The sequence below is a fragment of the Papio anubis genome, chromosome X, assembly GCF_008728515.1.
Source record: "Papio anubis isolate 15944 chromosome X, Panubis1.0, whole genome shotgun sequence".
In the NCBI taxonomy this organism is placed as follows: domain Eukaryota; kingdom Metazoa; phylum Chordata; class Mammalia; order Primates; family Cercopithecidae; genus Papio; species Papio anubis.
The window spans coordinates 31,235,574-31,257,525 of NC_044996.1; the positions used below are offsets into that span (position 1 = coordinate 31,235,574).

The 21,952-nt window shown below is 41.8% G+C and overlaps 1 protein-coding gene across 5 annotated transcripts in view; it reads right to left on the reverse strand.

Moving 5' to 3' along the window:
• Nucleotides 1–18,721, reverse strand: part of GRIA3 (glutamate ionotropic receptor AMPA type subunit 3) — a 312,783-nt gene extending 294,062 nt beyond the window's left edge. For 3 of the 5 annotated variants that reach the window (XM_017954348.2, XM_009198218.3, XM_003918237.4), the window contains exons 1-2: nucleotides 17,787–18,203; nucleotides 16,431–16,589 (exon numbers count right to left, since the gene is read on the reverse strand). In XM_017954348.2, the coding sequence (XP_017809837.1) occupies nucleotides 16,431–16,589; nucleotides 17,787–17,895 (268 nt within the window). In that variant the 5' untranslated portion in view covers nucleotides 17,896–18,203. The other 2 variants (XM_017954349.3, XM_009198217.4) reach the window with 2 other exon arrangements.
• Between the last annotated feature and the right edge of the window lie 3,231 nt (nucleotides 18,722–21,952).

Genomic DNA, 21,952 nt, shown 5'->3' on the forward strand with positions numbered 1-21,952 from the left:
TGGCAGCTGGGGAAGGCAGCCAAAATTCTGGGGAGCTAAGACTAGTGAGACCACAGATGAGTTTATTGTATTAACACATTTCACACTACATTTCTTAATGGTCTGCCTTGTTGGATGGCATTTTTAGTCACCTTTGGAGCTTGCTATTGAAAAACTCTTTTCTTGTTTCTTTTAAAAATAACCTTCTGTGCTGTTGAAGTTGAAAAGGTTGTCAGATAGAAATGTTTATGTGCTCTCATCTCAGCTAAAAAAAATGTAAAGATGAAAGTATCCTACACATATATTTACTGAGTACCTGACAGGATATAATTCAGGGAATGCAGTGATATCTGAGCTGCCATCGGTGATGCAGCCCTTGCCTGACGTGGGCTGTATGCATGCCGGCATAAAATATGAATAGTCCTCTGACTGTAATCAATTTACTTGAATCAAACAATTGGCATTTATATTTTTAAGCAACTGATAATTTCATCTACTATACCAAGTTTTCCAAAAACACATAACTGAGGACTGACTGCAAAGATAGATATTAATAATCAAAGAAAGACCATGTGCTGCAGTGGTCATTGCTGGGGATGACAGCAATCTCTTGGGAATCTGGCCAAGTCTGAGGTCATTTGCCCTGACTGAATCCTCCCCCTACCCATCACCTTCCTGCACCTTTACTTTCCCTCACCTGGAATGAAGTTGGTAAAAATACAACAAAGCTATGCTACATGTGGCTTATCCTTGTGATAAAACCCCAAATAATCAGTTACTACCAACATGGATGCCACAACTGTATATTTTTTTTTTTTGTTACTACTTTTTTTTTTTTTTTTGATGAAGGTCAACAAATAAGGATCTGCAGTGATTGCTTTAGGAATGTGTTTGGGAAATCAAGAGACATGAATTCTAGTTTCATTTCTGGACTGGCTTTGTGACTTTGAGCTCTCTCCTCTTTGAATCTTTTTTCTTAAATATAACATTAAGATGACGGACTAGATGATCGCTAAGGTCCCTTCTGTCTGTAACAGTCTATATTTCCAATACAAAGAATTTTATTTTAAAATTATCTTCCCAGGCTCACTGTATTCAGCCTAGTCTCCGGCACCCTCTGCATCTCCAGTCCTACCATACAACAATCATGTTACATCTACCTTTATATACTTAACAATTATACTTTACTTCATAGTTTTCAAAGGGCTTTCACATTTATTCTCTCATTTGATCTTCATAACATCCCTATAAGCTATACAGCTCAATAATTGCTATCTCCATTTTGTAGATGAAGAAACTGAGACACGGACTACTAAAATAACTCATGCAAGGCCATAGGGCTAGATAATAGCAGAGATGGAACAAGAACTCAAGTTTTTTGACTCCAAATCTGGTGCTTTATTCCCCTTTGGCAAATGTAACATAATGGCAACTACTATTTGTTGAGTGTTCACTTTCCACATATTTTATTTTTTAATTTTTACTACAGTGGATACTAACATTTTCTCCATTTGTCAGAAAGAAAAACTGAGGTTTAGAGGGATTGAGCTCCTCACCCAAGGCTCTACAACGAGAAAGAGATAGATCCAGGATTTGAAGTCAGAAAGTCTGGCTTCTGATGATAACCACCATTGCTATACTGCCTGTTGAGTTATATAACATGTGCTTTAAAGAGGATGGAAAGTCAAGTTCTCACTTTGGTTGCTCTACCCAGTGGAGGAATAATGATCATCCCAAAAAAGACCAGAACAGCTAAAAGTCAGCAAATATTTATTACATATTTACTGTGTGTTCAGATCTGTGATAGAATGTAGGTATTAGAGGAAGTTGAGGTATAATTGTAAGCCTTAGTGAATTGAGAATCCACCTCAATGCATAAAGTTGTATAATGGTTGTGTGTGTGTGTGTATATATATATATGGGCTTACATATATAATAGGACTTATATGTATATATATAAGATATATAAATATATGTACGTAGGGTAATGGTTTTGTATGTACATATGTGTCATAAAATAACTATGATACAGTAACACAAATATTAAAAATCAAAATTTTAAAGAACACTCAAAGAGTCTGGACAAATGCTTCCAATATAATATAAAGTAAAAAGGCAGGATACAAATCTGAACACATGTTAAGACTTAATTTTGGGTGATTTTAAATTTACCTGGGTAATTTTCCTTCTCTATATTTTTGAAGTTTTTTGTTTGTTGACAATTAGCAGAAATTAATTTTACATTTTAAATTCTATAATCATAAAAACGTTTTCCACATTAAAAAAATCAGGTAGGGGTAATATGACTTACTAGAGAATAAGAGAATTAGACAATTCTCTTATTAGACAATTAGAGAAAAAGAGATAACAGAAGGTAGTAAAGTAATAAACCTGTGGTGTTACTTTAGTACAGTTTTCTGCTGATAAGGCTGCAAAACATGGTGGAAAAGACCCCACTCTGAGAATCTGTTAGTCTAGATTCTCAACTTACTTCTGCTACTAGTGAGCTGCATCACCTTTGGCAAATCTCTTCTCCTTTCTTATTCTTATTTTCCTCATCCACAAAATGAAGTAATTAGATTAAAATGATTTGATCCAGCTCAAACGGTCTGTGATCTATAAGAGGACTTCAAGACTTTGTTTTGCTCATTTTTGACTAGAGATCAGAGGGTGGTAAATTATGACAGGTTAACATTGGAAGCACTAAATGGAAGATATGATTAATTGTGGCCCGTGAAACTCATGTTTTACTGTATTTCTAATTAACTTGCTGTGGATTTATTCTTCCTCTCTGCCATATATTTAAAACTGACAGTGTTGTCATTTTTATATATGTCATTGTGCAGCAGTGAAAGCTAAGAGAATAAGGATTATGCTGGGAAGACATCTTAGAGAACTGCCAAAAGTTGGAAAACCTGCATTACAACCTCAGCTCAGTTATCAATTAGCTGTGTAACCTTGGGCTCATCACTGAGCATCTCTGTTCCTCCTCTTCAGTCTCTTCATCTGAAAAAAGATCAGTGATTCCACATGAAAATATAGGGATAGGCTTGAATAGGAAATAAGAAGAGGAGATGATACTCATGGATTATGGGTACACTGGGAAATGAAGTGGCTAAAAATTGCCTTTGGTCATAACCCAGGTTTTGGCCTGCTGGATACAGCATGCTGTTAGATACAGAATATAGAAGAAGAGACGGGAGCAAAAAAAAAAAAAAAAAAAAAAAAAAAAAAAAAAAAAAAAAAAAAAATTAAAGAATAAAAAGCCTGGTGGTCCTTAGCAGGATCCCTTCTCATGAATCTATGCTTATAGAATCAGCTAGTTAAACTTTGCTCTGAAGAGACTAGAGACTACAATGCTGAAAAATCACATTAGCAAAATTTCTCTTTTAATCTTTTCCATATCTCCTTCCTTTGCTATTTTCAATCTGATTTAGGCAAGCACCATCAAAAGAAAAAAATACATCCACTCAAACTTATACATTCTTAACTTCCACTCACACATCAGCCTTAATTTAAAAAACTCAGAAAACTCATGGCTGGGAGAGCCCAGTTGGAACTACATTTTTCCTAGTCTGAGTGCAGGATCAGGATCCAGGATCTGGGATCCACTCTTCCACTCTCCCACTTTAAAAACATTAAAATAGAGGTCACATTTGAAGAAAGATTATTCTTTCCTTAGAGCCAGCAAGTGCTAAGGTTATCATATTACTATCCATGCTGCTTTACCCAAATCATATCCAGTTTAGAGAAAAAAAAAATATCAGAAGGGATCGTGTCCTTCTGGACAATTTCGCTTAGTGGTGGCATGATTAGGCTTAGTGGTATGTGTGCCCTGGTTTTTTTTAGGTATCAAGTAAATTCTTTCTTTCTCCACTTTTTTTTTTTTTTTTTTGTCCGCAAGCAAACCTCTTATGCCCAAGGCAGCATTGTGGGTATTCAAAGGTGATCTCATTCAGCTTCTTTTCAGCTACAGATTCACAGGGCATATAGGTTAGTTTGAAGGGATTTGGGGATAGTTACAGATGGGAAGAATATCTTCCACAGTTTGGTTCCGACTAATTCTATTCCTTACCAACCACTTTGGTACTCTGTGTTTATATGTTGAATGCATATGTTAGACATTATGGTCAATATTTTATGTGGATGATCCCAATCTTCACAACAACTTTATAATATAGTTACTATTATATTTATTCTCATTAAACAGATGACGGAACTGAGGCTAACAGAGGTTCTGTAATTTGCTCACAGTCATATGGCTAGTAAGAGAGCCAAGATTAAAATGCATTTAGTAGCTCTTGCAGAAAGTATACTGAATGCTTGCAAGAGGCTGTGATATTTAGTGGAAAAATTGCCTAGACCCAGAGATGTTCCAGAAATGCATCTCTGTTGAGCTTTCATCATATGAATGGCAAGAGACTAAAAGGATTATCAACTGCTAGAAATAGGTATGTGCCATTTGTGTGCCAGGGCAGTGCCTGCTCTAGAGGAGAATGAACAGTATGGAGGGCCTCTCTTGGGCTCTTGATTCCAGGGCCCATGAAGAAAGCTCACTGATGGCCCTGGCACTGATCTAAGTGCTTTACATGCATTTGTGAATTATTTTATTTAAAACTCTCAGCAATCCTATGAGGTAGGAACTATTATTATCACCACTTTATAACTGGGGAATCTGCGGTACAATGAAGTTAAGTAACTTGCCCAAGGTCTCACAGCTAGTAAGTGGAAGAGTTGGGATGTGCAAGGATAAGCCACAACTGGCTGAAATACTAACCATTGATTTCAAGGATTCAATATTTTTTTTTATCACAGGCTCTCATAAAGGCAGAGAGTAGATGAATATGAAGAGGAATTTCTACATATAGAATTTGAGGCGCTTCATTTTGGATGGTCTTTTCTCAGTAAGAAATGAAATCAGATGGTAAGAATTGGACAAAAATTAATGACAGAATGTCTTTTTTTTTTTTTTTTTTGAGATGGAGTCTCGCTGTGTCCCAGTCTGGAGTGCAGTGGCACGATCTCAGCTCACCGCAACCTCCGTCTCCTGGGTTCAAGTGATTCTCCTGCCTCAGACTCCTGAGTAGCTGGGACTACAGGCACACACCACCACGCCTGGCTAAGTTTTGTATTTTTAGTAGAGATGGGGTTTTACAATGTTGACCAGACTGATCTTGAATTCCTGACCTCAGGTGATCCTCCGACCTTGGTCTCCCAGAGTGCTGGGATTAGAGGCATGAACTACGACGCCCGGCCGATAGAATGTCAAAGATGGAAGTCACAAACATCATCCAGAAGAACCTCCCTAGTTTACAAATGATAAAAACTAGAGCCAGAGATAGGTGTGATTTACCCAAGGTCATCCAGGCAGTGGATATCAGAGCTGAGACTGGAACCCAGATCTCCTACGTTCTGTCTCATTTTTCATTCCACCACCCTCCTATTGCTCTTACAACTTTTATTGTTTTCCAAGGCCATAGGAAACATGGTATCTCAAATGTTCTGTTACCTATAGTTTATTTCATAAGACTTCAACATAAATTGTGTAGTGTATATATGGGTCACTTAGTCTTAATCTATACCGTAGGGGTGGTCAGTTACCCTCATTTGGAAATACATAGACAAGGAATAGTTATTCAGCATTTAAAGAATTCTAATCAAGAAATGATTCTAATAATCACCTTAGGAGTTTATCTCCAATGAGCACCAGAGGCTTTGTTAATTAACATTAAACTTCTTGTTGGTGAAATTAATAGTGTTCGACATATGTAGACTGGCTAGAAATATGGTAGAGGAGTTCCCAAATTAGCATAAAGAAAATATAAGCATCTAATAAACTCTATAATATTATCCCTTAAAGAAAATGGTACTGTAGGTTCAATTTGTAAATTGTCTTGTGGACAGCCACTGATGGGGACTTTTGGTTAGTAGAATCCTGCTACTAGAATGTTGTCTTGTGTACCTCAAGTAAACCTTCATGCAAGGTGCTGTTGGAGCACCTAGAAGCAAAGGTAGCTGAACTTGACTGAGTCTACAGAACAGGATATCCAATTATTTTATGTCTATTTGCTATTATTTTAATGAGAAGTAAAATATTGTCTGAGTCTTGCTGTTATAGCTGGTAGTGAGGTTAATGGGGAGAAGATCTATAGCCTCACTTTAACTATGGCAGGCTATTAACATCCAACAAAAAGTACCTAATGATTGTGAATGACCAGATTGGGTTAGGTTAGTTTACAACTCCAGACAACTATTACATCTCTATTTTAGACCCTGGTCTAAAGTTGATGAGCCTCTTTCTCAGAGTATATGGGAAGTTCCTACCTTGAGTGACTGTTGACATAGCCTTACTTGACCCAGTGGCCTCCCAGTTGTGGGCCTGGGGTTTGCATGTTCTAGAACCTAAGAAGTTGTCCCAAAGCACAGTCCTTCCCCCGCCAATGGTGATGCACCTCTTCTGATCTGCTGAGCGCTTATTAATGACCTTGTGCCAGCATTCTGACCTTGCTGAGGGCCTCCGCATTGCCTGGGGGAAGGTTAGTTAGAGTCGAGCTGGCACTCAGTCATGAAAAGCTACTAGATATACAGTATATGTACATGGGACCACAAGTATTTCCACAAAGGAGAAAAAATTCTACCATATTGAGATACTTTGATGGCACACTATAAGAAGAAAGTCAAAATAGAGTTTTTACTGAGAAGAGCTTTTCTCTCTGCTGTTCTCAGTAGTTATAACTACCAGTTAATAGAACTTCCCTCAACCAGTAACCTAGCTGCTAAAAGGAGGTGTATAGTATAGTGCAGAGGTCAGAAACGTGGACTTTCCACTCCCAGTCCCTCTAGGTCCTGTTGCAGGCACTTTGTTTGTCCCATAGTGGTTTAAGAAAATTGAATTTGAATGTCTTCAGGCAGAAGCATGGACTCTCTGGATTGCCATAGGCCCCACCATTCCCTATTATAACACACCTGGTCCAATTACCTACCACATTTATGTGGTCAGCATAGCCCCTATATGCATTTGAAATTTCAACCCAAGTTGAAATTGATTCAGGCTCTAGAGACAGGAAGATCTCAGGTCTAATCCTGGCTCCACTACTTAGCTAGTTGTGTGACCTTGAGCTAGTTGCTTATACATTTTGAACTACCTATGATTCCTCTTTTAGAAAATGGGGATGAGAGTTCCTCGCTTGTAGCAATATTGTGATGATTCCATGAGATAAAGCATGTAAAATGCTTAGCAGAGTGCCTTCCATGTGGTACGGGTTTAATAAATGGTAACTGTTATTATTTTAGCTCTGGTTTTAAATTTGTTGATAGCAAGGATGGGGAAGAGGGCATATTGATTGCTATATGAACTGATTGTAATAAATTTATTTTTAATAAGTGGGTTGGCATTTGCCATGACATCTAGTTCAGAGCATGTCTGAGGACGAATCATTAGCTAATAAGCAAAGAAAGGAAGAAGCATTGTCAAAATGAAAATAATTCCTTTGTCTCTACTTACCATCTCAAAGACCATTTTGTTTCATTTCCCTCAGAGACTATGACTTGAGGTTAGTCTCTTAGTTCTTCCAAGTCTTAGATTTCCAGCCTGAAAGCCAAATTCTCTAATGCTTGCATAGGCCAATAGCACCTCAGTTACATAGAGAAGTAACATATGTGAAAGTGCCTGGCATAATACCTGGTGCTCAGTGGGTATTCAATAAATATCCAATCTGAACCTGTATATCTCTGTAGTTCTGGGGCTTTTTAAACCTATGATTCCTAAACAAAGTATGCATTTAGTATCACCCATAGACCTTGGTAAAATGCTTATCTTGATATTTTCTGATTCAATACATCTAGGGTATGACCCAGGAATTCATATTTAATAAGCATCTCTGGTGATTCTGAAGCAAGTGGCCCAATTCAAGAAACACTGTTAAATGAACAAGGAGCTTTGGAAACTGCAATGACATACTAGGATATTTGAGAATGTGTAACAGGTTCTGACTGACTTTGGACATTAATGGCCTTTCTGATCTTAATTGTACAAGGGTATTCACCTACACAAAGACCTGTACCCACACCCATGAACTTACCCCTCTGTGAGCTGGGTCCTGACCCCTTCCCATCTCATTTATCGCCTGTGGCTTGACCCCTTTCTGGGGAGCTACAAAGATGAGGGCCCTGGTTGCAATGAGTAATTGGCAAGGTAGTTCATCCAATCATGGATAATTGAGAGGGAATTATTTTTGATCACAGCAATTTTTAAAACCTTAAAAAAAATTCTCACCACCCCTCATCACAAACTGATTTTATCTCTGAAAATTTTCCACAGTAACTGTGGAAAATCCTGAAGCTGAAATCACCTATTGCAGCAAACACCACACACAGAACAGGCAGCAGGCCCACTACCATCAGAAGGGTACGACTTCAGTCAAAGGCAACTAAAATAGTTAAAGATAACTAAAATCTTAGTGAATAAAGTACCAGAATTTATCCATGGAGAAGGTCAAATGTTGAAAAATAGGTGAAGTGTATTTGAGGGAATCTTCCTTATCCTCAAGAGTCTACCAGCGCCCCTCTGAATGCCCACAGTCCATTTGGTGCCTCACTTCCTTGGGCAGGTATCTTGTTCTGGGTCATTTATCTGTCTTGGAAAGCCCCCTTGGAGGATCCTGCAAGGTAACAGGTGGTAATCTGAACAGAGAATTCTGGTTGAAGTATTAATGACTGATAAGGATTTAATTTATTCCCTTCCAGATAGCACACTTGCATTTTGGCACAGGCTTTCAGTGCAGTAATACAAATAAACGAATTTGTGGAATTTCAGACTAATGGCACACTGTTGGGGGGCAATTTTTCCGGGGAATTTTGCTATTTTGCGGTACTCAAATGACACTGGGTAAGTTTTTAATGACTTCCCTGGAGCAGTTCTCACCTCAGGTCTGCTAGAAAGTGACATTACTTCCCTTCCCTCCCATCAATGTGTGCCTGGCACAGGCCTTGAAAATGGAGTAAATTTTTCAGCCTCTTAGGGAACCAGAGAGAATTCAGGTTGTGTTGTACTTCTTGTTTCTAACCCTGTTTAAGGGAAGTCAGACAGCTGAGGAGCAGATGTTACATGCCTCCTTCTGGCATGCCTTGACCCAGAGAAGCAAAGTGGAAAGGGAGTTGGAACTGCACGCCAACCTTCGCTCTCTTGAGCAGGTTGTTTCTAAAAGGGGCACTTTGGGGTGTGGCAAGAAGCCAAGACACTGTCACCCGGGCTCATGATCTACTTCCTCCCTGAACCTGCCTTTCAGTCCCCACTCCACATTCCTACAATAAAACAACTCTAAATGCTATCATCAGATATCTAGTAATGCCATCTACAGACCTGGCTGAAATAGACACGGGCTTGTTGGGAATGTGACAGATACATACTTGAGTAAGAATGAGCCAAATGTGTCTCTTGCAGAACCTTCTTTGGAGGGCAAGAAGATACAAACATGGATAAGAGCTTGTCTGCGAGAGCCTTTTCCTTTAATGATCACAGTCTCCTTGCTCTGGGCTCTTCTTACTAAAAGTGTGGTTCCAGAACCAGAAGCATTGGCATCACCTGGGAGCTTGCTAAAAATGCAAATTCTTGGGCACCATCACAGACCTAGTGAATCAGAATCTTTGTTTTAGCAAGATTCCTAGGTCATTGGTGTGCACATGAAAAATTAAGAAGTGCTGTTCTACACTGAATTGTGCCTCATAGGGTTGAGGGATCATTACCAGCTGTGTTTCCTCTCCTTATTCTTATCCTTGTTCCCCTGCACCCTCCAAATAAGATCAAATGATGGTTGTGTTGAGGATAATTGCTTAAGAAGCCAGTGACAGTTGGGAACTGAGGAACAGGGAAGTCCAGATAGAGCATGGGATGTAAACACTTCTGTGACCAATGACCAACTGGAAATCCAGAAGAGACTATGCTGGTTATTTCTACTGGGAGGGAGGCCAGAGTGTATGTTTGAGACAAGGTAAGGGAAGGATGGAGGGAGGAGGAGATACTGCTTAACTATGCTTCCAAATACCTCCAGAGGTACCATTTAGTGACTGTGAGATAGATGTTACCTCTTAAATATGGCATTCCACATACCATCCCAGGGAAAGGAAACTTACAGCTGGAAACACAGCTTCTCTCCCACCCTTATCCTCTCCTATAACCTTCCTTCTGTGCCAGTGCATCTCCTGACAGTGCCCACATAGGCAAGTTCAGACTCCACAACAGCCTCTTTAATAAAATAAATACCTATGAACTTTAGCAGCTTCCCAAATTACCCCCAAAGGCTTTTAGATTCAACATGAAGAAGTTGAACCTGGCTATGCCTCGGGTGTACTTACACCCAACCTACTATGTGCAGTTAGACTTCTACTTTGGCCTGTAAAAGTCTTCTATGACCAAAGCCAGCTGACCTTTAGTTTGGGTAGAGTGGACGGTCACTCTGTGAATAATACCCAGAAACACTCCTATTTAAGTATCTTTCCTTGAAATTGAGGCAGTATGTTTCCCATAGTCCCTAGATTTAAAGCAAATACTCCCCCTGTTACATATATTAACCCTTTACCATTTATCTGATACTTTCATATGTATGAAATATATACCTATATTAGATATAAAGCTGTCACCCCCAAAGTAGAGTGCAGGCCCTACTGCATTCTACATCCTTGGAGAATGGACCAAGAATAGAGATATTCTGGTGGAGAAGGAGAAGGTCTGGGAATTAGGTCTGGAAAAGTCTAGGGTAGAAAATAGTCCCTAGGTAAGTTTAGTGTGGATGGGATGCCAGAATCAGGGGCTGGTCAGTGAGTAGGCAGTTAGAGACCAGCAAAAGGGAGTGAGACAAACTGGACGGATAGAGCAAGAGAAGAAAATAATGGCAATGGAAGACATAGAAATATGGGGAAGACAATTTCTGTCCATGTTAACCTTTGGCAAGGACTGACCCTTTTTAGGGGCTGCTGCCTTAGCTCAAGGCTCATCCCACACAGGTTGAGGCTATCTGTAGCTCTGTATCTGGAGCCCAGACAGTTTCTGAGCAACTACCAAGCTGGAGGGAATTCCTTTTGTCTGCACAACTCCCACAGTGCTGCTAAAGAATACCTATCACCCCCACCTGGGGTTTTAATTGCACCCTCCTGTGGATATTTTATCTAATAAGACTCAAAATAACAAAGCCAAAGGAATAAAGTCAAAACTTGATTTTTTAATGGAGCAGGTAAAGTATACAGATTATTTGCTTGACCTTCATTGAAGATAGATGGTTTTATGAAAGGTCCTTCAAATTTGTTTTGCAGTCTCTATTTAAGACGTTGATAGGGAAATCATCTGGATAAGCATGTTTATTAGTCTCCCCCAAAGTTATGGAATTCTATCTTCTAAAATTCTGACCCTCTCTTAAAATCTATGCCATCATTTAATCCTTAAACCAACTGTGTAAAAATGACAAATCTCTTATCCACAAAGGAAGACAAATAATGATGCCTCAGGAGCGTCATTTATTTTTCAATCTGTTAAAATGAAACCAGCCAATCACCTCTGACTACCCATAACAATGAAATTTAAAAATACATCAGGAGCCAAAAACATAACAAAAAGCTCATCGATCCTCCACTATTATCACTCAATCTTAGGGACTAGGGAGGGAAATGCAGAATTAAGGAAATTACCTCTGTAGGGGCAGAAGTAGGAAAATGTGAAAAACTAGTTTCATTTTAGGGAAAAAAGTTAAAATTGCAGAGAGGAAGAAAAACCATGGCCCATTTTGCAGTAAATGTAGATGGGGAACAAAATAATTCCCCTTATTCCTTTCCTTCAAATCCTTCTTGCTGCTCTCCCCCCTGATTTAGTAGATCAATAGGAAGCTGCCTTCTAGGGGAGGTAATACACTTTGCAGGAAGCTCACCTTTACAGCCTGCTGATTGCCATCTATTTTTATGGCCCAAATGAACAGCATCAGCTTCTTCCCTCCCCCGCCCTGTGAAAAATAAATTTTAAAAACCATAATAAACCTTGTAAAAAGATGACTTAAATTTTTGACTGGCACCACTAAGGCAACGTCTTTGTGCTTTAGGGGGCTAAGCCAGACTGGCTGAGAAGTGAGCTAAGCCGGCAAGCTTACTGAAGGCTGGCCAGCAGACAGAGGAGAGAGGGAGAGCAGCAAAGGCACAAAGGCAGGGAAGAAGGGGAGTGAGGGAGGGAGTGGAGCCAGAGCAGTCAATGTTGGGTAGTATGGCAAAATCTGTTTAAAGGAAGGAGCCTTGATCTTGATCCCAGGAGTCTTCACCTGGTTTCCAAATCTTACATGGAAAGGACAGACACCAAAGCCAAACCAAGACAAAACAAAACCCACCAAACTGCAAAGAATAGGATCAAGGGAGACATTTCCTTCCCAAATGGACATGAATAGTTAAATTGATTTTGGCAATTAGAATAATTAGATAATTAGATTGTGACTCTGTAGGAAAGAGAAAGAAACCTGTCTCAGCTAAGTATATTTGGTAGTGAAACGCGCTCAGTTATAAAAGGAGTGTGTTCTCAGCAGGTATATTTCAAATGGCTTGAAAAAAATTAATGGAATAAAAATTTGCATCTGATGGGTTAGGTTTAGCCAGCAAAAGGAATTTTACTTGGGACTCCATTAGAGCCTGCACTCCTAAGTCCTATTCTCAATCCCACCATCACCATTGTGCCTCCATCAACAGATTTTTATTTAAGCCAATGCATTTAGAGCACAATTCCATGGTGAATAACCTTTAAGGTTACATTTGCCTTTTCCCTGCTTCTTGCAAACAGTGCGTAATCCACAAGCACATTTGTTGGCTGTAAAGGTGTACAACAGCAATTTTTGCAATGACAGTGCGGAGAGGGAATATGAGATCTGTGTGCTAATGAGCTGACACTGCAGAGGCTGGGGCGGTGTAGTGTGGAGTGCACTACAAGTGCACAGCAGCAAGACACAGGAGGGGACTTCAAGGGAATCGGCAACGTTTCCTGAGGAACCAGGACAGCAAAGCCACACAATGGGACACATCAATCCCTTGGTGTTTCCATATCCCTGCCCCCAAAGCCTTAGGACTATCAAATCTGTTTTCTAAAGAACAAACATGTAACTTACATGTGTATACATCTCTTTTCATATATACTGATTGTGTGTCTATGAATGTATGTATCCTGAAGTCAAAATATTCACACCATTCTTGGTTCTGGGGTTATCTAGCTAAGTTAAAAAGTAAGGCAGCAAACTCTATAAATTCCCATGAAATGGGAACATGTGCTTCAAATCAGGTGAGTCTCTTAGATAAACTTCAATCCATCTCTGAGCTGAGATCCCAAATTAACCACCTTTCAAAGCCAGTGCGGCTCTTATTGGCCTTGTAAGACATGGAATACAGTTGGAGTCTGTCTTAAGCAAACCTCTTGGGGGTTGTGCAAAAGAATTGGTTTCTGATGAAGAAGAGTCTTTAAATAACTGATGCCTGGGATTCATCACAAGGAAACTTTTCAAATAGGTTGTCAGAGGTTGTAGGGGTGGGTAATGCGGAGGGAGAACGGAGAACAGGGACACAAAAATGAAGGAATTACCCTTTGTTTATTCTTTGTATATTCGTTTACCTGCACACCTACACCCTAGAAAGTGTGTGCCTGCCTCAGGATTGAGGGTGCAGGAAAGATCATGAGAAGAGATCAATTCTAGTGCTAAGGAAAGTTGAAACTAGGAATTTTGCCTAGGAATAAGGGAAAGTTTCTTTAATTTTTGCAGCTCATTCCATATTGAACCAGATAGGAGAGGTGGTTGGCCAGATTGAGACTCATCTGTGGTTTTCTGGAATTCTCCCTAGGTCTCCAGAGAAGGGCAGGCCAGAGGATACAGAGATTTTTCTTTGCACAATCAGGGCGATCAATTGGAGGAGTGGAACCTGGGGGTCACCTGTCAGGCTCCAGCACTGAACTAGAATTTCATGCCAGTTGGAAATATTTGATCTCCACTTCCACAAGAAAAAGAACAATCAAACCCAGGGGCAGAAATGAGAAACACCTCCAGGGCTTCTTTGGCCCCTTGAAATCATTGGTTTCTGCATTCAAAGACTATGGTTAGACGAATCATCTTTCTCATACTAAGCTACCAGGCAGCAGCTGCCTGGAGACAGCTTTGAGTTCTGGCCCCCATTCAATGATTGTGACATTCAGAGATGTCTGTTTCAGGGACCAGAGAAGATGACAGCTTTCCTCCTCTGTCTTCAGAGAAAGCAACAGGCAGCTAGATACACAACACTGGTTTTTCTAGCTGTTTTTCCTGCGTATGTCTGTGCATGCATACATGTGTATTTGACATAACTAAGGGCAAGGTCACGTTTTCGTTTTTTTTCTTGTTGCCCAGTGAGCCACACTCCTTCTCCCAAACTCTCAAGCCCCTAGCCACAACCCAACCTCGTAAGTGGAAATGCTATGAATTTACGGTGAGGGATTTTCATCAATTTCTTTTCCTTTCCCATGGTTGTTCTCTTATTGCCCTGAGAGGTAAGGCAATAAGGCAACTCAATACCAATATGGATGACTTATTGCCTTTTCCTAAACCTGAGATTTTCACATGGCAAGAATCATTTCTGATTGCTTCTTGAGTGGGGTTCCGATAGTCTAGGGCTGGTGGGTGTCAATCTGGTTTGACCATAAGAACAGGACCAAAAACCTTGGAAATCAATCATTTCTGAGAAACCAAATGGTTCTCTTATCCCAGTTCTCATCAGTGAAAAGACACTGAAGGGAGTTGAAATAAATATTATTTGTTATTAATGATAATAAACCCTGGTAGTTTAATGTATTTAGTTTTAAATCTGTTCTAATTGATATTTAGGAAGCTGCATTTGAGATTCAGCCTCTTGACAAGATCACAGTGCTGCAGGATTAAGAGTCAGATGTGTGTTGTAAATGCTGTGGAGACAGGCTGGGATTACCAAAATAAGATGCAAAGTATAGACAGATATTTCGTAACTTTCACACTTAGCTGGAATTAATAAATTCCTATTTTTGTCAATGTCAGAAAGCCAAAGAAAGTCAAATATGGAGTATCTCAGAACATGTTCATATAAGGATCTGTATCTTCAGCTAAAATTTTCTTAAAGCTGATAACTGTCATATTTCTTGCAGAGTATATCACCCCCCCAACCCCTTGGCCCAAGTCTTCAAAGCCAAGGAATCTGTGCCCTTGGAGAGAGACCCTTTCGATGGTTTCTGGAAACCATGTATCCTTTGAGGCAGAAGGATTTAAAGAAAGTCATACACAAAGTTTCACCCATCCAAACATAAACATCATTTCTCCCTTGGAAGAGAAAGGGAAAAAAACCCAAATTCCAAACTACATCAGCCATGAAAGCAAAGCATATTTTATACCATATTCAGCCTCATTGTTGTGAAAACTTTTAGTGAAATAAGCTTACATGAAGAATTCTCAGTCTTTCTCACGAAACATTCCATTCAAGTAAAACCATATGTCCAACAGGCTATTAGCCATTTAGGTTCCTTTGGTTGTATTTTACAAAATGTCCCCTTTTCAGAGGAATAATCACGGGGTACGGCTAAGGATTTCAGAACCGGCTTTGGGGCTGAATTACTTCTCTTTCCATATTCAGTTTTCCTGCTCCAAGCCTCCTCTCCTCCTGCCCCCTCCTTGCTCTAAATTAAGAACTGTGTTGTCCTTAACAATCATGGGGGTGAACAACACTAGGGGAGGCAGAACTAGTTTTCCAAATCATCACCTGATCACCATTTTCTCCCTTCCCCTCAGTTCGCTAGGCATTCATCACTTGCAATCAGTTTGTAGTCTTATCAGTTCCTATCAGAGCTCTCTCAGTAAGTAAGGTAATATTTGAGGACAGAAAGAGGCCAGGGAACCCAGCCTGTTCTGCCCCTCAAGGTCACTTGTTTGCAGAATTTCTCATATTTGCTTCCTACACATTAGGCAATTGTCAAATTCAGCTCGTTCCTACAGCCAGGCACTAGCTTTAACAGTCAAGTGATGTACATCCTGAATTGACTCAATCAAGAAGCTGCTGATTCTTTTTTTAATCTCATCTGAAGAAATTTCTCTGAACAACCATGCTATTTTTTTCTTTCTTTTTTTTCCCCAGTTAAAAAAAAAAGAGAGAGAGAGAGAGTTGGAGAAGGAACACACTAGGTTAGCAGGGAGGAAAATGAAACTTTTGCATCAAACACTATTTGGAGCAGACTTTTGCCCACTGTCTTGAGTTTTTCCTACTGTCTTAAGCCCCTCAGCAGTATCCTTTGGAGTTGATTTATGCAGCATGAAACCGGATGGATCAGAGCCCCTAAAATATCTACTGAGGCAGTCATCTCCCAGCACACACACAGACCCTAAGTGCCACAAGAAAGATGCAAATGAGGTCCCCAACGTCCCAAAGGGAGGAAAAGCAGATCTACTTACAAGCATTTGTCACAGAAAAACTATTGGAGGAATCCAAGTGATCTACATGGTAATTCAAATGGAAGGGCTTCTCGGTGGTGTTCTGGTTGGTGTTGTATAACTGCACGGCAAAGCGGAAAGCGCTGTGCTCCTGCACTGTGTTTCTCATGAAAAGTCCACCTATAAGCAAAGGGAACGGAGATTTGGCTTGTGTTCCCCCACCCTAGGGCCATTTAGAAATTGGGGAACAATATAGATACCGGATACCTCTCAATGCTACTGGGATATGGGATTGAGGATTGATATTCAACCTGTGTGTCTTTCAAGACTTGTGAACTCAGATTTTGGCCAAGAGAAACCTGGATTTTCTAGACTGAAAAGAAGAGGCTAGAGAAAAGGGAGAAGAGGGGGCTGTTTTGGGTTAGGACGATGGAACCAAGAGTGAGACTTGGTTCTTTCTTAGGCGGAAGCCTTCTTTTTTTTCTAGTCGCCCCCCACCCCCCCTCCCCATCCGCACAGCTGGTCATCTTTTCCTTGTGTGAAGGGAAAGGTTGGGAAGAAAAACAATATTGTTCCCCCTGCTACCCCAACCCGTTCCCCATAGCCACCCTCACCCGTGACAATACAGGGGGCTGGTTCAGTAATGGCAAAAATTCTAACTTCTAGACTTGTAAATACAGACAGAAGCCAAGATAACTCCCTCCAGGAGCCCAGGAGCCAGGCTGCAGACAGACACAGCGGCAATTCATGAATTCGTGGTCTGCGTGACTTCGCTGCTTGCCCGCTCAGCTCCTTGTCTAACCCCCTTGTCTCACCTCCGCCTCCTACCCCATCCACCACCGACTCCGGCTGCTGCCCGGGTCTGGGAGATCCAAAGTGGGCTCCACTTCCCCCAGCACCAGCCTGTCTCCCGACAGCCGGAGACCCCGGACTGAGCACCGGAGGGCGGAAGGTTGCGCCTGGTGCGGCGGCCAGGACAGTCAGGCCACCCTGGGACAACTTCCAGGAGCTGCACGCACGCCATGGCAAAGTCCAGAGCAGCGAGCTGAAAAACATCGACTCTTAACCCCCTTGCAGCATCCCAGCCTCCTGCTCGCCTCCGGTGCTCCTCTCAGCTCGGAAAACCTAGCATTTTACCCCCACTATCCCCAGGAGACCCCTCTCTTGTCCCAGAGGTTCTTCAGACCAGCCACCTCTTTGAGGCTCAGATTCCCCCCGCCCCGCCCCCCGCCCCGCACCATCTCACTGGGGTCCCCGGCCCAGTCCCCCCTTCCCCAGGCCAGCCCGCCTGGGCCGGGGACCCCGCAGCGAAAGCCCTGCCAGGGCAGTGGTCTCCAGGTGAGGGAGAATAGTTGAGCCGACTGTCGCTTGCGCTGCCTATGCTGATGGTGTTGGGGAATCCTCCGTGAGAATGACCCAAAAGCCCCAGGACTAAAAAGAAGACCGCCCGGAGCACGTTTTGCCCCATTTTCTTCTGCCTGGCCATGCTACGCCTAAAACGAAGCTGACAAGAGCATGGGCGCAACTCAGGAGTCGTCAAAATAATAATAGAAAAAGAAAAAGAATTCGTTGGCTCTTACACCCCCTCCCCTTAACTTGCTCTCGCTCACTCTTCCTTTCCACCCCACACTAGTCCTCCTCCTCCTCCGCTGTCGCCGCCTCCTCTTCTTCCTCTTCTTCTTCTTCTCTCTCTCTTACTCTCTCTCTTATTCGCTCTCTCTCTCTCGCTCTCTCTCTCTTCCTTTCTTGCTCCCTCTCTCTCCCTCTCACTCCCAGGATCTCTCACACCCCCTCCCTTCCCCCCACCTCACTTCTGTCTTCACACCAATCTGGAAGGCGGGTTCATTGGCTGCAAGCTGGGTTTGCCAAAGCGATTCCTCTCCCTATGATGAAAGAGAGAGAGAGAGAGAGAGAGAGAGAGAGAGAGAGAGAGAGAATAAAAACCTAAAACACAGAACAAAACAAGCAAAACACCGAAAAACAAAAATAGAGAAGCAAAAGAAAGAGAATGAAAGAATAAATTATCAAGACAATCTGAGACTCTCCCCGCGTCCCCCCCGCAAAAGATGGTAGGTCTAAAGAGGGGGGGGGGGCGGGGGGGAAGGAAAGAGCGAAAAGGCTCAGTGCCGGTGAATTGGGCTCTTCCAATTGGGCCGGTAGGGGGATATTGATCAAAGTTGATCTGACGTGGAATTAAAGCCGCACACCGCTTAGCTCTACTGCAAACTGCAGCCCCGGACTGCAAAGCCTAGGCGCTGGCATTTGTCGACACGGAAGATGGGATCAATAGAAATACACCACTCCTAACGTGGATCAACCTTTTAAGCTGCAACTTCCTCCCACCCTTCAAAAAAACAAACAAAAAAAAAAAAACAAAAAAAAAAAAACTGCATTCCCTCTGTGTTCGTGTGTCTGTCTTAAAGAAGGGGGGCCTTAGGAGGGCCATTAGTGGTTACTCCAGAGTCTTTGTAGAGTCTCAGAGAAGCAGTTCCCATCACAATGCGCCCAAAGATGCTGCGCATGCCCGGTCTCTGCCGCTCCGCTTTTACAGCAGAGATCCGAGGGCGAGTGAGCAACCCCCACCCCCATCCCCGCAGCTTTGGGAGGCGTGTCCCTCCCCTTAAACTAGTGCTGAGGCCGGCTTGCGGCGGCATCGGGTGGGCGGTGCTGGGCAGTGATGGGCAGTATGGGGCTGACTTCTTTGGAGGGCGTAGGAAAAAGTATGTGCGTGGAGGTAGTAACTAAAAGGTTAATGAAAAGGACGCTCAGGCTCACTGACCAAGGAGGAGGGAGGTGTGGGAATGAGCTGGTCTGGGGGTGGGGATTGAAAGTTGAGGTTGGAGAAAACTGTACCTAGCTGCATTGCTCCCTTGGTGTTGCCTCTGGACTTAGCAGCCTAGGTCCCTGAGTGATGACCTCAGAGGTTATCAATTCTTTCTGACTCTTCTTCCCCTCTGCTCTAAGGCGAGCAAAGAACATATGAAGTCCTACAGTACCGACCAGATTTCGGTGACGGGTGGCCTTTTCCATAGCATGTTGCGGATGAACCTCCTGGGCTATCGACCCCTCTCCCTAGCCCCTTTCTCCTGCAATGAGGAAAAAGAATCCTCTTTATCTCTTACGTTTTTCACTTTTACTTTACGGTTACTGTAGAAGGCATGGGTTTTATCCTCCCCACACCTGCTATTTTCCTTTTCATATCCTCTCCTGCTGGTCTAAGTGGAACATGAACTTTCCTGCCAGTGTAAAGCGAACTGATATACATTGGGGATACAATTGGGAATATACAGGGGATAGAAGGACCCTGGAGCCCAGCTAGTATATCAATTACTCCAGAACTTTGGATTTGGCAAGACTTAGGCTGGAGCCTGGAACAATGGAACAAAATGGCTTCAAATCAGAAAAATTGTTCTAGGCCCTTCCCGAATTTCTATTCATTCTGATAATGCATAGTTTCCTCCCACCCACCACCCACAGAAATCTTTTGTCTCCATTTTGCTATTTCATGGACAGGAGTGAAGGAGAAACATGAGAGTCTGAGGAGACTCATCTTTTCAGTGGAAGAAGCATTAGGGCAAAGCGGGTAGCAGAGATAAGGTTGGTCACCCCCTGCCAAATGTAGACAGGGACATAGCATTATTCAGGAACATGGGCTTAGGAGGCATACACGTCCAGGTTCAAGTCTAAGTCCCATCACATACAGGCAGTGTGTGACCTTGAACAACTTTGTTAATCTGAACCCCAGTTCTCTCATCTTCAAAATGGGAATATTAATATCTTTCTTTATAAGGCAATTGTGAAAATTAAGTAAGATAATTGATATGAAAGCATCTAATTCAGTGCCTGCCTCAGAGAAAAATCAATAAATGTTAATTTGCAAACTCCCTTCCCTCTTTCTCACCTGCTAAAAGTGCCCTCTTGTCCCCCAAGTTTCCTCATGCTGTCATCTTCCTCTCTCCTCATATTCCACATAACTTCAGACTCTGCTATCAAGTCTAAGCCAATGTTCCACATTAAAATCTTTCCATTGTAGCTCCTCAAAAGGCCCAGGAGATAATCTTTACTAAGGTTCTAATGGCAGGCAGTGAAAATTTAATATTAAAAATGCCACATTTAAAGAACCTCTACTCTTTGCCAGGCACTAGGTGTTTCTCCTTTTAGATAACACAGTTGCATTTTAATAGGAACCTTCAATGCCTTGTCCCAAAGGAATAACTTTAATGAGGAGGTTTTAGTTTTGATTTCATGTGAGTGAACAATATATTTTGTACCAGGGGAAAGTGACTTTCAGCACGTCTCACTTCACTCCTGAAAGTAGCCAGGTCCCCACCCATGCTTGGTCAGCTGTAAGAGGAGGTGGAAGAACAAGATCTGTGGCCATCTTCACTGTCATTTGGCTTGAAGAGTGATGAGGGTGGGTCAGTAACTAAAGATGAGAGGCAGAAAAATATTTTGGTGGCTATGCACTTGAAAACTCTCCACTGAAGTCATGAATGTAAATGCCACCCATCCCTTCCATTTTCATCCTCCCGTGCCCAATACCTTTTCCCCCTCTCTTTTATCTGCTGCCACTCTTTCAATTTTTAGCTGTAAGTGGCAGCTGTTGGCAGAGTTGGACTAGTCTCATCTGTGCCAGCAGGGGCACAGTGGTAGACTAAGCATATTGCTGTTGGTTGAAAAGCCTGTATAATACATGCAGATTCTTTAGCAACCAATCCCTCACCCAAAAGAGCAGGGAGACACTTTATAAACTTCAACTCTGATTTTCCAACGAGGGGTTAGATTTTATACTAGCAACATCATAGCCACCAGAAGTTGCCAACAAAGCCCCAAACCTAGCTCTCCCTCTGTGGTTAAGAGTATCCCTACTGAATTTAGGATTACCTCCTAGTCTTAGTCCCTATGTTTTGTACTTTTAAATGAGCTCTATGATATAGTTTAAATAGCAAGAAAATAACCATTGCAGTTTTTATCAAAAAGTAAATAGTGTACTTCTCTTCATGAGCTTTGTGCTTGTTTCAGGCTTGAGAGGTGCACTTGGATAAGCATAGAGAACTGTTGGCCAGTGGAATTCTAAGAGCGGATCTACACCATACATTGAGCCTCATACTTGCTAACTTTATAAAAATCAGGAAAACAACAACAGAAATCATCCTATTTCGTTGGAAGGAAACTGCTATACCCTTCAAAGAAAATGAAACCAAGATACTATATCCTTTGCCTAATGGGAGCATAATTTCCTAACCATTTGACTTGATACTTTGATTTCTTCAACAAACATTTATTGACCACCTGCTATATGGCAAACTTTGCTAAGTACCAGGAATATAAGGAAGCAAGAAACAGTTTTTGCTTTTCATGAATTTCAAGTTCAAAGGAGGAGCAGATGTATTCACTGGCAATGACAATGCAATGTGGCAAGTGCTCTGAAAATGGTAAGCACCAGGTACCATGGCAGCACAGAGGATGGTGTTTAAATATCTGAAACAAGGTACTTCCCTTATCCCAAACCCTTACAAACACAAGATAGAACAAAGTGATTT